General features: G+C 45.7%; 1 protein-coding gene across 7 annotated transcripts in view; it reads right to left on the bottom strand.

The window, feature by feature from the left end:
* The window catches only part of CAMK1D (calcium/calmodulin dependent protein kinase ID), a 429,331-nt gene that overhangs the window by 29,283 nt on the left and 386,223 nt on the right, over positions 1 to 13,825 (bottom strand). For all 7 annotated transcript variants that reach the window (XM_059056712.2, XM_059056713.2, XM_059056710.2 and 4 more), the window contains one exon: positions 6,993 to 7,068. In XM_059056712.2, the coding sequence (XP_058912695.1) occupies positions 6,993 to 7,068 (76 nt within the window). The remainder of the gene's footprint in view (positions 1 to 6,992; positions 7,069 to 13,825) is intronic.

Genomic DNA, 13,825 nt, shown 5'->3' with positions numbered 1-13,825 from the left:
GCAGGAAGCTGTTCCGACCACCATGGAAGACGCAGAACTTCTTCACCTCAGTGACACTGCTTGTAAAATTCCCTCCATCACCCTGTGCCTATCGCTCCACTCACTTTTTGAAACCAGGGAGTATTTTACGTTTGGCTCTTTCCTAAGGGTTAGAGGTGAACCAACTGTCAACAGACAACCAACAGTCTTTCTTCCAAAGCAGAGAAGAGAGGGTCACAGGCCCATCAACAAAGCTGAAATGTGGTCAAGCAGGACGTGTAAACAAAAGGCATTTTAGGCAGCCACAGGGTCCACTCGGTAGAGACCGTGGCGGGGGGCGGGGGGAGAACTGGGTATCTTTCGGAAAACCCTCAGAAAGCAGCCACACTGAAATGCAGTTGGCGAAGTAAAACCCGTGAACCTGTGAATTATAACCAACCATCAACGCCTGCTAAAACAAAAACGGTGAGGCTGGAATGACAGAGGAAGGGCGCAGGGTAGTGGCTGGTCTTCAAGGCAGGAGCGAAGGGACAGCGGGTGTACGAACTGTCTGCGCGCACCACCCCGACCGGCCGGTGCGCCCCCCTGGGCGCCTTGCCAGACATCACCTTTGGGAGAGAAAGGTGACCTGGAGCCCAGGACAGGCTTTATGAAAACACCCAAGGCCACCCAACTCCATCCAACTCCAACTCCACTGCTCTGATCCCTCATTCACTAAAGAAATTCCCCATTTGAATTTGCTTTCTCCTGGAGCTTTTCTCCTGGAACTTGCTAGTTTGATGACGTGCATATCCTATTAACTCGCAGGGCACGCATCTCATTATGGTTTAATAAATGGACACTCTAATTGTGTCTTTTTTTTTTTTTTAAATCTCTTTGGAGTCTGGCTAGTGTGAATCAGTTCACTGGGATCATCTGAGCAAGACGAAGCAACAGATCTGATGTCGTTTCTAAACGTCTAAAGCCAAAGTTCAGACCGTGAACCCATGCGGCCTGAATGCGGCTATGTGTCCCATTTTGCGTAGCGTATGAATATAAGATGATCGCCGCCCGCTGACAATGCCAGTTCGTTATTCCTATTACTGTTAACCATCGTCGCACGGAGAGTACTAGTAACGACCATCACAACACCCCAGGCTTGGACGTTCACTGGGGTTCAGTCATTACACCGCATTCTCTCCTACTGAAGCTTGGGTTCTTGCCGCCTTCCTGGGACATGTGTATCCATCAAGAGGCAGCTGTCAGTGGTTGAAAGAATGGTGACGACCTCGGTGAGGAGCAACCATTGTCTCAGAAAATGGATGTAGCACGCGGGTTAAGCGTTCTTAGTTCCATTCTTACAGAGCTAATTATGCTCTGTACATCGGCCAATTTGTTTCTGTGACCTAGTTTAACAAACTGAACCATGTAGGAGGCCAGTCAAAAAGTAAGCGTGTGACCAAAAGTAGTTGCCTGGGATTTCCTCTAGGCAGAGAGGTCACAGGTCACAGCATGGGTAAGTGCCCTCACCACCCACGGAAAGTCCACCCTAACCATCCAGCCTGCCCTAACGCCCTAATCTCCTTCAGATCTCAGTTTTTATATCAGCAAACATTCACCGCGTTTCTCCACAACATGCTGTATCCCTGGGCAGAATATGTAGGCAAGTGATCACTCAACAACCTCCTTGAAGTTGTCAGCAGAAAGGCAGCCTACATGGAATCACAAGATCGAGTTGGGACAATGAGATGCTGATTCTCATCTTGAGTGGGGAACTTTATTTCCTTGGAACTTGGGCTACCTTGGCTGAGCCAGCCTCATCAGCCAGGACACCAGCAGATTCATCACGGTGTCCGGCCCACTCCGGCCTCAATCCTTCCCAGCAGCTTAGGCTACTCAGGCAAAGATGTGTTTTGCAGGTCCTGATCCCCAAAGGAAGATTCCTGGGCAGGGTAAGGACCTATCAAAAGGGTTTTAAAAACATGAGTCTCCTTGTTAGGAAAAAACATCTCTCCTGCCAAACGATGGATAACAGAAATGAGTGTGGAGATCCAAAGAGAACCAATTCATCAAGGACCTGCACTGACAAAATGAAGAATGTTTGCATGGCACATGGAGAGGAGAAAATGCGCGGTGTCTGTCACAGCCACCGCTGCTGCAATCTGATATCTCAGTGTGACAGGTTTATCAAAGGCAAATAATACCGCTGCACCCCCCAAATAGCAGAGACTAATCTCTTTCCCATTGCAGGTGATGTGAAGAGTGAGGGGCTCTGCACGGATCCCCAGGGGATAGCCGGCTTCCCCTGTGTTTCCTATTGGTCATGACCCACTCATCAGCCTTCCTCACCAGTCTTCAGAGCAAGGATGGGGTGGGAAGACCAGGCACAGTGAATCTGTGGGAAGTAGCCAGAGTCTGAGGCTGAGGTCCACGAGTTCTAGCTTCTGACACTAGTTCAACTTGGAGCCAGCCTTGTGCTGGGAACACCAACCTGGCCAGAGCCTTTCACAAGATATTTTCGTCAGTCCTCAAACATGCCTCAGGCACCCCTGTTCCTGTGCCTGCATCCCTCCCCTGGTTGGGATGCTATCCTCTAGCCTCTCGGCTTATGTTAGACTTTTCCAACCTTCTAGACATCATTGGAATAGTGGTGCCCCCTTCCTGAATACTCCCATCCTCCTCAATGGTGGCTTCATCCTAGAAACTCCTAGAGCTGTACACAAGCCTTGCCGTCACTCAGTCTACTTAGGAAACTACTTGTCCCGCCATATACATTGTTAGTACTCTGATGAGAGGCATCATGTCTTTGTCATCTTGATTATCTTTAGCACCTACTGCAGTGCCTGGAATAGAGAATGTACTCAAGAAAAGCCAGGTGTTGGCACTGATAATGGATGATTTTTTTTTCTTTCTTTTTGGTTGCACCGTGCAGCGTGTGGAACTTCCCCAACCGGGGATCGAACCTGTGCCCCCTGCAGTGGAAGCATGGGGTCTTAACCACTGGACCACCAAGGAAGTCCAATGATAATGATGAATTTGAGATCAGTGGTTCTCCAGGCATAGACCTATTACGTAGCAATTTATAGCTAGGATTTGGCCTTTCACTCATAAGGATCTGAACATCTTGGAAGGTACAAATGAGATGTCCAAAGTCCATTCATTCTCTGCTTGAGACTCTCAGAACTCTGGAAGGCACCAAAGAAGACAAAAACCCAGGCTGCCATTTTGAAGTCTGACACAATCATGAAATCAACCTGAGACTAATCCCTGGGGTAAAGCTACTGGTCACCAGGTAACCATCAAGTTTATGCTTATCAAGTTTGTACTTAAAATAGAAACAAAGAAATACAGTATTTCTTTGCTTGATGCTCTACATGACCCCAACCAAATATTGTATCGTGTACTACAGTGATAAGGATCTGGATGTCCTACTGCTCAGATCATACCCAGATTTATATGCCAGACTCTCTACCCCAGATTTCTGAACTCACACATGCTTACACTAGTCAGTGGGTATCCCAAAGGCGTCTCAAGTTCAACATGCCCAAAACGAAATTCTTGATCTCACCTACCCCCTAAACTTGCTCCTACACCACTCTCCTAGCCATCTGCCCCAAACTTGGGTTTATCCTTGAAACATCCCTCTCCTTCATTCTTCACATCCAAAGTATATCTACCACTCCTCCTCCATCCTTGCACCCCTGGTAGAAGCAACCATTACCACTCATCTGACCTAAGCCTCTGAACCAGTCTCCACACTCCACTTCTGCTCTGTCCAATCCCTTGTTCACAGAGTAGCCAGAATAACACTCAAGTGAAAATCAGATCATGTCACACCTCTGGTCAACCCTTCTTTGGCTTCCCACTACACTTGGGTTAAAACGTAAGCTTTCTTCCAGGTCTCTCCTTCCTCTGGCTCTTGCTGATATCCTCCTGTCTTGATACTCTAACCATGTAGGCCTTCTGATATTTTCCTACCTATGGGCCACGGCATGGGACATGGTTCATTACTACTGCAAATCCATTTCCTGCCTTCTTCCTCACTAGCAGAACTGTGATTTCACTCAAGGGTGCACTGCACTGTCATACAAATGTTTGATATTATTGTTATTATAAAGTAGGTGCCATGCCCAACCTAAAGCATCCATGTTTTAAGGGGAATTTGCTGTAATACTTTCACTAAGCTTTGGTCAACCAAACCATTTACTATGGATTGACTTCTGTAATCCAAATTCATATTCTGAAACCCTACCCCCCAACATGATGGTGCTTGGAGATGCTCCTTTGAGAGGTAATTAGGTTTAGATGAGGTCATGGGGGTGGGGCCCTCATGATGGAATTAGTGCCCTTTTAAGAAGAGATACCAGAGAGCTTTCTCTCTCTCTACCATGTGAGGACACAGCAAGAAGGTGGCCATCTGCAAGCCAGGAAGCGGGTTCTCACCAAGAACCAAACCAGCTGGCACCCTGACCTTGGACTTCCAGCCTCCAGAACTGTGAGAAATAAATGTCAGTTGGTTAAGCCACCCAGTCTGTGGTATTTTGTTAGAGCAGCAGGAGCTGACTAAGGCACCACTGCTTGGTTTTAAACTACTTATCCCAATAATGCAGAACACACCTCCTCATAGGTGTACTGATATATCATACCCTGATGCCAAGACTTCAGGGAGATAATTACATACACAATTATAGAATACAAAGGGAATCTATAAACATTAGTGCAGATCAGAGCAGTGCTTCAAGATTCAGGACAGACGTAATGGAACAAATAAGCAGAAGGCCAGATGAGGGCTATTTTGTTTTGCTTAGCCCCATGGAAGATTTCTCTAGATAACACCCGCTTTGGTGCTTTGCTAGAAGGGGACTGGCTTATCATTCATTTCTCTAAGTCTTTCACAGTCAAGTTGGGTAAGGATAAGAATTTTAGTCGAGGTAAATTAGGGAGCCAGGTAAATAACACAGGGCCCACGGCCAGTATCTGCTCACCCAGGACCCTCCAATATGGTATGCAAAATTGTGTGAGTGTGAATTTATTAGGGAAGAGGGTCCACAGCTTTCACTAGATTCTCAAAAGTGTCTGTAACCCACATCCCCACCCCCCAAAAAGGATGAAACTACTGCAGAAGATGGCCAACATGACTTGGAACTGAAAGCATTCTCTAGGTGCAGTGTGTTAGTTTTGCAGCTCAGATGAACCTGGTTTTTACCTAATTCCATAAGTGGGAGCCCTACAGGCCAAATATATTATAATGGATAAATTCTCCCGTGTTAATTATAAGAATCTACAGGAGCTGTCAGCTAAATCCTCATTCAACTGTAAATGCTGCCCAGTTCAATGTATGCTGTAGAAAGACCATTTGCCTCCCAAATAATGAGACAAAGCCAATACAGGGGGGACGTTTCCAGCATTCCCTGAGGATGCCACTGTCAGACCTTTCTCCCATCACAATCCCCCATAGCCTTTCATTGTGTGCAGTGGGCTCTGTCGGTGAGAAAACATTCCCCTCCTTAGGGATGCTAAGGAGGAGAAATTCATTTCCTCTCAATTTCACAAACTCATTGGCCTAAACTTATCCTGAAAGTATGTTCCATAGTAAGTGTTTGAAAATATCACTACAAAAAGAAATTGTAGCTTAAAAAGTAACTTTACAGTGGACGTAAGCAAATCAAAACATAAAAACCAAAACTGATCATCCTAAAATAACTGCAACAAGCCTATGACCGTGGCATTTCCTGGGTCATGGAGATAAGGCACCTGAGAAGAAATGAGGATTCAAAGGCTAAATTTTGTTTTTTTATCACATTTTTCTTATTGTGGTTTCTGTTGGACATGCCCTAATATTTTCATAGTGGTTTGTATCCCCAGCAAAGCCAAGGGTGGCGCACGAAAAGATGCTCAACACATCACCGGCCGTAAGAGAAATGCAAGTCGAACCCACAACAAGTTACCACTTCATACCTCTTAGGACAGCTATTACAAGAAAATGGAAAATAAGTGTTCGCAAGTATGTAGAGAAACTAGACCTTTGTGCATCACTGTTGGGAATGTAAAATGGTGGTGTTGCTTTGGAAAACATTATGGCAGCTCCTCAAGTAGTTAAACATAGAATTACCATATGATCCAGCAATTCCACTTCTGAGTATACACCCCAAAGCATTGAAAGCAGGACTCGAACAGATATTTGGACACCTGTGTTCATAACAGCCTTATTCACAATAGCCAAAAGGTGGAAACAACCCAAGTGTCCATTGACGGATGAATGGATAAACAAAATGTAGTATATACACACAATGGAATATAATTCAGCCTCAAGAAAGAATGAAATTCTGACACATTCTAACTACAACATAGTTGAACCCTGAGGACATTATGCTAAGTGCAAAAAAAAAAAAAAAACCAGACAAAAAAGGACAAATATCTTACGATTCCACTTCCATGAGATACCTATAGAGAAGGCAAATTCATAGAGACAGAAAGCAGAATGGTGGTTGCCAGGGGCTGGGGGGAAACAAATGGGAGTTCGTATTTAGTGGGTTTCAGTTTGGGAAGATGAAAAAGTTCTGGAGATGGATGGTGGTGATGGTTGTGCCATACTATGAATGTGCTTGATGCCACTGAATTGTACTCTTAAAAATGGTTAAGGAACTTCCCTGGTGGTGCAGTGGTTAAGAATCCGCCTGCCAATGCAGGGGACACGGGTTCGATCCCTGGTCCGGGAAGATCCCACATGCCGTGGAGCAACTAAGCCCGTGCGCCACAACTACCGGGCCTGTGCTCTAGAGCCCATGCTCTGTAACAAGAGAAGCCACCTCAATGAGAAGTCGGTGCACCGCAGGAAGAGTAGCCCCTGCTTGCTGCAACTAGAGAAAGCCTGCACGCAGCAATGAAGACCCAATGCGGTCAAAAAAAAAAAAAAAAAAAAAAAAAAAAAAAAAAGGTTAAAATGGTGTACAAAATTAAATGTATATTTTGTCACATTTTTTTTTTTTTTTTAAAGAAGGAAAAAAGAAGCCGAGGTGGCAAGCCATACTTACAAGATATAGGCAATCACCCCGATGGACCAGCAGTCGACAGCTTTGCTGTAGGGTTTCTGTGCGAGGACCTCGGGAGCTGTGAAACAACAAAGGAGAGACACAAGCCTGACAATTTAAATGACTAAGACATAAGGTGGGTTTTAGGCGTTTTTTTGCTTTTTGCTCTTTTTGTCTGCTACTTGGGCTGAACTTTCCGTGATTCTAGAAACCGAGTAGGCAGAAACAATCTGACATATTTGTTGGCTTTTGTAACTAGACAAAAGGGGAGCATTAGTGTGTGTGTACAACTGGAGGTTATCAATCGATCAATACATACTTGATAGGAGGTATTTTATGTCAGTGCTGGGCTGAGCACAGCACTATAGCTCAGACCAGACTGACAGAGAGGAGAGAATACTCAGTCTGGGGCCTGGGGTGTGAGTCACCTCAAATCAGTTCAAGGAAGCATTTCTGGCCCCCGTGTAGGGCCTTTCTAGGTGCTGTGGGGACAGGCAGGTGAAGCCCCTTCCCCCTGCCTTCATGGGGCTTACAGTCAAGATCAGACCTAAAACCTTCTCTCCATGTCCTGCCTCCGTTCCTTCTCTAAGGTTTTGGGCGGGTTATCTGTCACTGTGGTGCCATTTTGTTTTCTCATCTGTGAAACAGGAAAAATGCTATTGAATCTCACTTCCGTGGTTCTAACCCACTCTTCATCAGGCATCACCAGTCCAGGGCCTTGGCTTATTCTGTACTATTCCCATACTTCCGGTTCCTGGCTGTGGCTACTGCCCAGTGTTGGATACCCACCCAGTGTCTGGCACTCGGCAGGGTCTGCCATATGTATTTGTGCAAAGAGCAAATAAACACAGGAACGGAAGTAAACCTTCTTCACGAGAAGAACCTCCTTTTTATGCAAATACATCTGATCGAAGTGTCTAGGAAAAAATTTGCAGAAAGTTTAAGAAGGTAGAGGAAGTAAAAATAGCTCTAGCTTACAAGGCACTTGTCAGGCTAAGCTGTGTGTTCTATGCGTTGGGGTGCGTGAACTCACCACAACCTTTCTTGGTGGGGAAGAGCTTACTTATGATTATCCTTCTTTCCAAGTTACAGGTGAGGGTGCACGAGGACTCAGAGATCAAGCCACTTATCCCCAGGATCCAGCTGCCAAGAGGCCTCTACACCCACTTAGTCTAACCCCAATTAATTGCCTGTGTGATCTGGGTCTCCTCCTCGTCATTCAGAAACATTCTCTCCTGTAATCCTTTCAGCAACTCTGACAATTAACCATTATCTGCACCTGATCCATAAAGAAAGTGAGCCTCAGAGATGTTCCTTTTCTGACGCCACACAGGAGATACAGACCAGTTGGGATCTGAACACAATTCAGTCTCACCCTTGTCCCAGCTCTTTCCACTGGAATCTACTAAGTGTTAAGGTGAGTCTCTAAGCAAAGTCCTTTTGCAGAAACATGAACAGGGAAACACTCTCATCCTGTTGCAGATAAGCACCTTCCTGAGCAAGAAGCGGGAAGGATACAAACTCTTGCTGGACGTTCCTGGTTATGATGGTAAGAAATACAATCCACAGATAATCCCCAAATCTAACTTTAGGTTTCAGCCTCAATTCCTCCAAACTTCTGATCAGACTCTTTTTCAAATTTAATAAGAGCTAAATAAATACGTTTGTACAGCTTTGCTGTGTTTACCCTCGAGGCAGTAGTAGAAGCAGGCAGTAGTAGAAGCAGAGAGCACTACAAAGCTGGAGACTCACAGACCGGAGAAGCGGCCCCTAGATAATCGGGAGCTGGCTGAATCCACCCGTCCCCTTGCCCAGAACTGCGAAGAGCCTCTTTCTCAGATGCTTCTACTATGGCAACTGACAACAGGGAGCCATTTCCCGCAGCCAACGTCTTGCTGATTTAGGAGGTAGGCGTTCTCAGAGCAGCCACACGAGCACAGGTGGTGGGAGGGGACTGGTTCTGCAAGGAGCGTATTTCCGAGCCTCCAGGGCCATCCTCGTAGCCTGACGGCAAGTTCAAGAGAGGCAGAAAAGGCTCACAGAGCTACATCTGACCCAGCCCCTCCTCCCGGCACAGCTGACAGCAGGTATCAGGAGCGCCACACCAAGCAGGTGGGCAGAGGCCCTGGCTTCCACGTCACGGGGTCTGCAGGGCTTTCAGGGAGCTGGCGAGACAGCCTGGCCCGAACGCTCCACGAAACCAAATGTCAACTGACGAGGAGATAAGACTCAGCCCCTAGAAAGCAGGCTTGACTCCTAGGAAGAGCTAACCCTCTGTGTTCTCCTGACCACCTCTGCGGGTGGGGCAGGAAGGATTCTTAAAAAAAACAAATGCTCCTCCTCGTCATCATCTGTTCCAAAACAGCAAGTACTGGCCACCATCCATTGTTCAGCAAACAAAGGAATAAAGAACACGGTTCCCCTCCTGAAATCCACACACCTGGCGATACCTGCACGTCAGGCCCTTTGCCTGCAGTCTGGCAAATGCTCCAGTGTTCTGGAGAGTCGGGCAGTGCACTGCAGAGACTTGAAAAGCAAGTGGCTGCTTTTTGTGCAAGTCGGAGCTTGGATGTTACCTGGGATGTTTAGATTCTTGAAACCACAGATGACACAAATTTTGTAAAATATGAGATTTTTGTTTAACTAGTAAACTTTAGAACATCAAGTATATGCTTTTGTATAAAAAGACTTCTGATTTAGATCAACAGTATGGATGTTAGGGAAAAGTTCTAAATGATGAACAAATACCAGGGTATCTACATTGGTGGTGGAACTCTATGTACTTGCGCCAAACATGCCTTGTTCTCTTTGGTGTTGTGTCTTATCTGGGTCACAGCAACTGCAATGAAATATAAACATGTTTTAACCAATTGGTGGCAGGTGAACCATTTGCCCTCTGGTGAGGTCCTTAACTGCATTTGAACCCAATCCCGAGAGTGAAGCCAGAAGTGTAACGTCATGATACAAAAGACAAAGCAAACTGATTTGGAAATAAAATTCTCACCAACTTAAAATATTTTTAAAATTGTACGACGGCACACATGTGAATGGCTTAAATTCTATTTTCCTTCGTGATATGATTCCTGGAAACAAATGTTCTTTGGGACATTGTTTGAACAAGCCCACCTAGCTTTAAATAGCTAACTGGTCATCTCATAGTAATTCTTGACAAAAATAAATTCTCAGACAATATTCAAAACCCTCCTGACAATTCGATATGGTGAACAAATCATGAACCCCTGAGGTCAGGTGGGATATTTTCTCTCCCACTGTCCGTCTGCGTCCTGCAGTTGGCGCTATTGTTTTGCCAACCTGTTGTACTTCTCTGGTTTTTGGTTCTCCTTCCATTCCCTTGATCCCTTTCAGCTGGAGTGCGGGGAGAATCCCCTTCTCTCTGACCCGTTTTCACTTTGAGAACCAGCCAGACTCCCTCGTGTTATCAATCTTATACCATTGGCAAGAATTCAGCTGTAATTCTAAAAAGTCACAGCATCCAACTTACAAACTTTGGGACAACAAATGAGCTCCCAGGCTAAGGAAGCCCAGAGCACGGTCCATCCAGAGCCTTGGAAAGTGATGAGGGTTCTCTGTGCCACCACCATCCCATCTCTCCCCCAGCACCGGCAGGAGATGCCGATGAAGAACTTCTTCACCACGGAGAAACGATGTTCTCTCCTGATTGTACCCAGCATAATTCATGTGTCGTGGGAGGCTGGCAGTGACTCTGGCCAACCCCACACCTTCTAACAGAGGGAGGCTTTGACTCGAAATAACTTAATTGGAGCTATTGACAGAGAAAGCAGTCATTAAGAGGCACCATGGCTTGTCAGTGATGCCATCAACCCCCAGGCAGAGGAGGAAAGGGCTCAGTTTCCTGGCACAGCCATAGCGGAAGGGAAAGACTCCAGTGCGGTGGGCATACACGTTCCTCCAGTGCATTTCAAGGTCTGGGCCCTGGGGACTGTCAGTGGCTATCAGTGGCAGTAGAGAGACCCACCCACCCGGAAGTGCTGAAGGGACAGATCCAAGATAGGTGGCTGGTCCAACCTCCCGACTGCCTCTTAGGCTTGGCTAAAATCAGCCTTTTAGGCCAGAAGGGAGTGGCCTGATATATTTAAAGCGATGAAAGGGAAAAACCTACAACCAAGAATACTCTCCCCAGCAAGGCTCTCATTCAGTTTCGACAGAGAAATCAAAAGCTTTATAGACAAGCAAAGGCTAAGAGAATTCAGCACCACCAAACCAGCTTTACAACAAATGCTAAAGGAATTTCTCTAGGTGGGAAACACAAGAGAAGAAAAAGACCTACAAAAACAAACCAGAAACAATTAAGAAAATGGCAGTAGAAACATACATATCGACAATTACTTTTTTTTTTTTTTTTTTTTTTTTTTGCGGTATGCGGGCCTCTCACTGTTGTGGCCTCTCCCGTTGCAGAGCACAGGCTCCGGACGCACAGGCTCGGCGGCCATGGCTCACGGGCCTAGCCGCTCCATGGCATGTGGGATCTTCCCGGACCAGGGCATGAACCCGTGTCTCCTGCATCGGCAGGCGGATTCTCAACCACTGCGCCACCAGGGAAGCCCTTGACAATTACTTTAAATATAAATGGATTAAATGCTCCAACTAAAAGACACAGATTGGCTGAATGGATACAAAAACAAGACCCATATATATACAGTCTACAAGAGCCCCACTTCAAACCTAGGGACACATACAGATTGAAAGTGAGGGATGGAAAAAGATACTCCAAGCAAATGGAGATCAAAAGAAAGCTGGGGTAGCAATACTCATATCAAACAAAATAGACTTTAAAATAAACACTGTTACAAGAGACAAGGAAAGACACTATACAATGATCAAGGGATCAATCCAAGAAGACATAACAATTGTAAATATGTATGCATTCAACATAGGAGCAGCTCAAGGCACATGCTAAGAGCCATAATAGAGGTGGAGAGAACAGGGGTGGGGTGGAGGCAGCTCCACCTGGGTGACATGTGTTGGGCCATGACAGTTGGGTTCCTAGGTCCATTCATCAAAGACCTGTAACACACTAGCTTCTGGTAGGCTCCTACCATACCTTAGCCATCCCTTTACTGCTGTGTGAATCACACTGTCAAGGTCCAGACTTCATGCTGCTGGAGAACATCTCTAGACTGTATTTTCAGGGCTTTAGTACCTTCTGGTTGTTCACCAAATGGTGATGCAACTGAATCCAGCCTACTCAAGACGCACGCCATTATTTCTACAAGGAAATGTTTTCCAAACGCCAGACAACTGATTTACAAATAAACTTAGCTGCCTCAAATATTTCTGGTGAGTACCTACAGGAACAAAAAAATGAGAGGGTCACAAATAAATTTTGGATTGCAAGCAACTGTCATTTGGGAAGTCCCTCTATTAACTACAAGTAAGATAAATTGCTGAGTACATGCCCCATTTCTGACATGAATTTGGGAGATAAAAGAACCAGAATTAGCCCTAATTCTCTGTGGGTGTCTGTCATTCATGTTGCTCTCCTTTTAAAAGCTGTTCTCAAAGGGATTTCAGAATTATTAGTTCTAGGGCTAAATGGCAGAAAAGATAGTCTGTTAAATGATCTCTCAGGACCTCCTTCCTGGTCAGATCTTGGGGACTATCAATTCAGATTTTTTGAGGCTACTGCCGATAGAAACAGTATCCCATCAGCTTAATTTACACCAGTCAACAGAAGTGATCTCCATATAAACCACACAGCTTCAGCAGAGCATCCCACGAGCTACTGGAGAGATCTGTGTACAGATGTTCCCTCCTCTGAGCCCCAGGCTTAACCCACACTCTTTAGGGAAACAGTACGTTCAAAATTTAAAATAATTGAATTTACTGCCGTGAGACTCACTACCAACTCACTGTGGAAAATTCCACTTGGTGGGAAACGTCTTCTATAAACCGAGCTGTTTTATATTGATTCAGAGCAAGGTTTCCTGGTAAAGGGAAGGACTCCAGAGATTTCAGAAAGAAAAAAAACAGTATGAATTTCAGAAACTTTTCATGTTGTTTTTAAAACAACTAAGTTGCCCATTTTCCTTACTGAAAGAGAGAGATGGAAAAAAAGGTTTAACCAAGTGGAATTGGAAACGAGGACAGTGGCTTGTGGAGGTGGGGGCCACAGTCACCAGTCCTCAGGCTCTCATAAAACAGAAAAGGAATTTTCCCATTTCCTGTGTCCAAGGATGTGTTGAGAACCGTCTCTGCAGAGAGCGGGGAGAATGAGATCTCATTGTGTTACCACGTTCATGTTCAAGGTGATCTGTTCCCCTCCACGGATGTTTGAGGACCACTCCTCTTCGTACTTCAAATATGACCCCTTCCACTGGGAGAAGGGCGGGGACACAAGCAGGAGGGGCAGCCCAGGATGGCAGGAGCAGCCCTCGATGCTGGAAAAGGAGAGCTTGTGGTCCAGAACCATAGTGGTGGTGTTCCTCCTTATTCAATCATTTAATGGGCTGCATCCCACTTCAGGCACTGGCTTTATGGGTGACGAAAGCACACCTGGCCCCTGCCCTCATGGCACACCTGTTCTCCGGGGCATTGAGGGTAGACACAGACACAGACGCTGTGCCAGCCTTGGCCGCCTTCCTAAGGACGATGATCAGAGTCAGACAAGATCATGGCAAGATGAGAGAGGTGGTGTTGATTTTTAAGTTTAGCTCAGTCGAAATCCAACCCTGAAAATACTGAACTTACTCTAAATAAAACTCAAAAATATCCAGGGAAAGAAAATATTACCTCCAATAGTCAAATGATGGGGAAGGTGCAAACAGAATGAGAAAGATACAGCCGGGGAAAGAAAT

This window comes from Kogia breviceps, chromosome 3 (genome assembly GCF_026419965.1).
Source record: "Kogia breviceps isolate mKogBre1 chromosome 3, mKogBre1 haplotype 1, whole genome shotgun sequence".
Taxonomy (NCBI): Eukaryota; Metazoa; Chordata; class Mammalia; order Artiodactyla; family Physeteridae; genus Kogia; species Kogia breviceps.
This window is presented reverse-complemented; position numbering and strand designations above follow the sequence as displayed.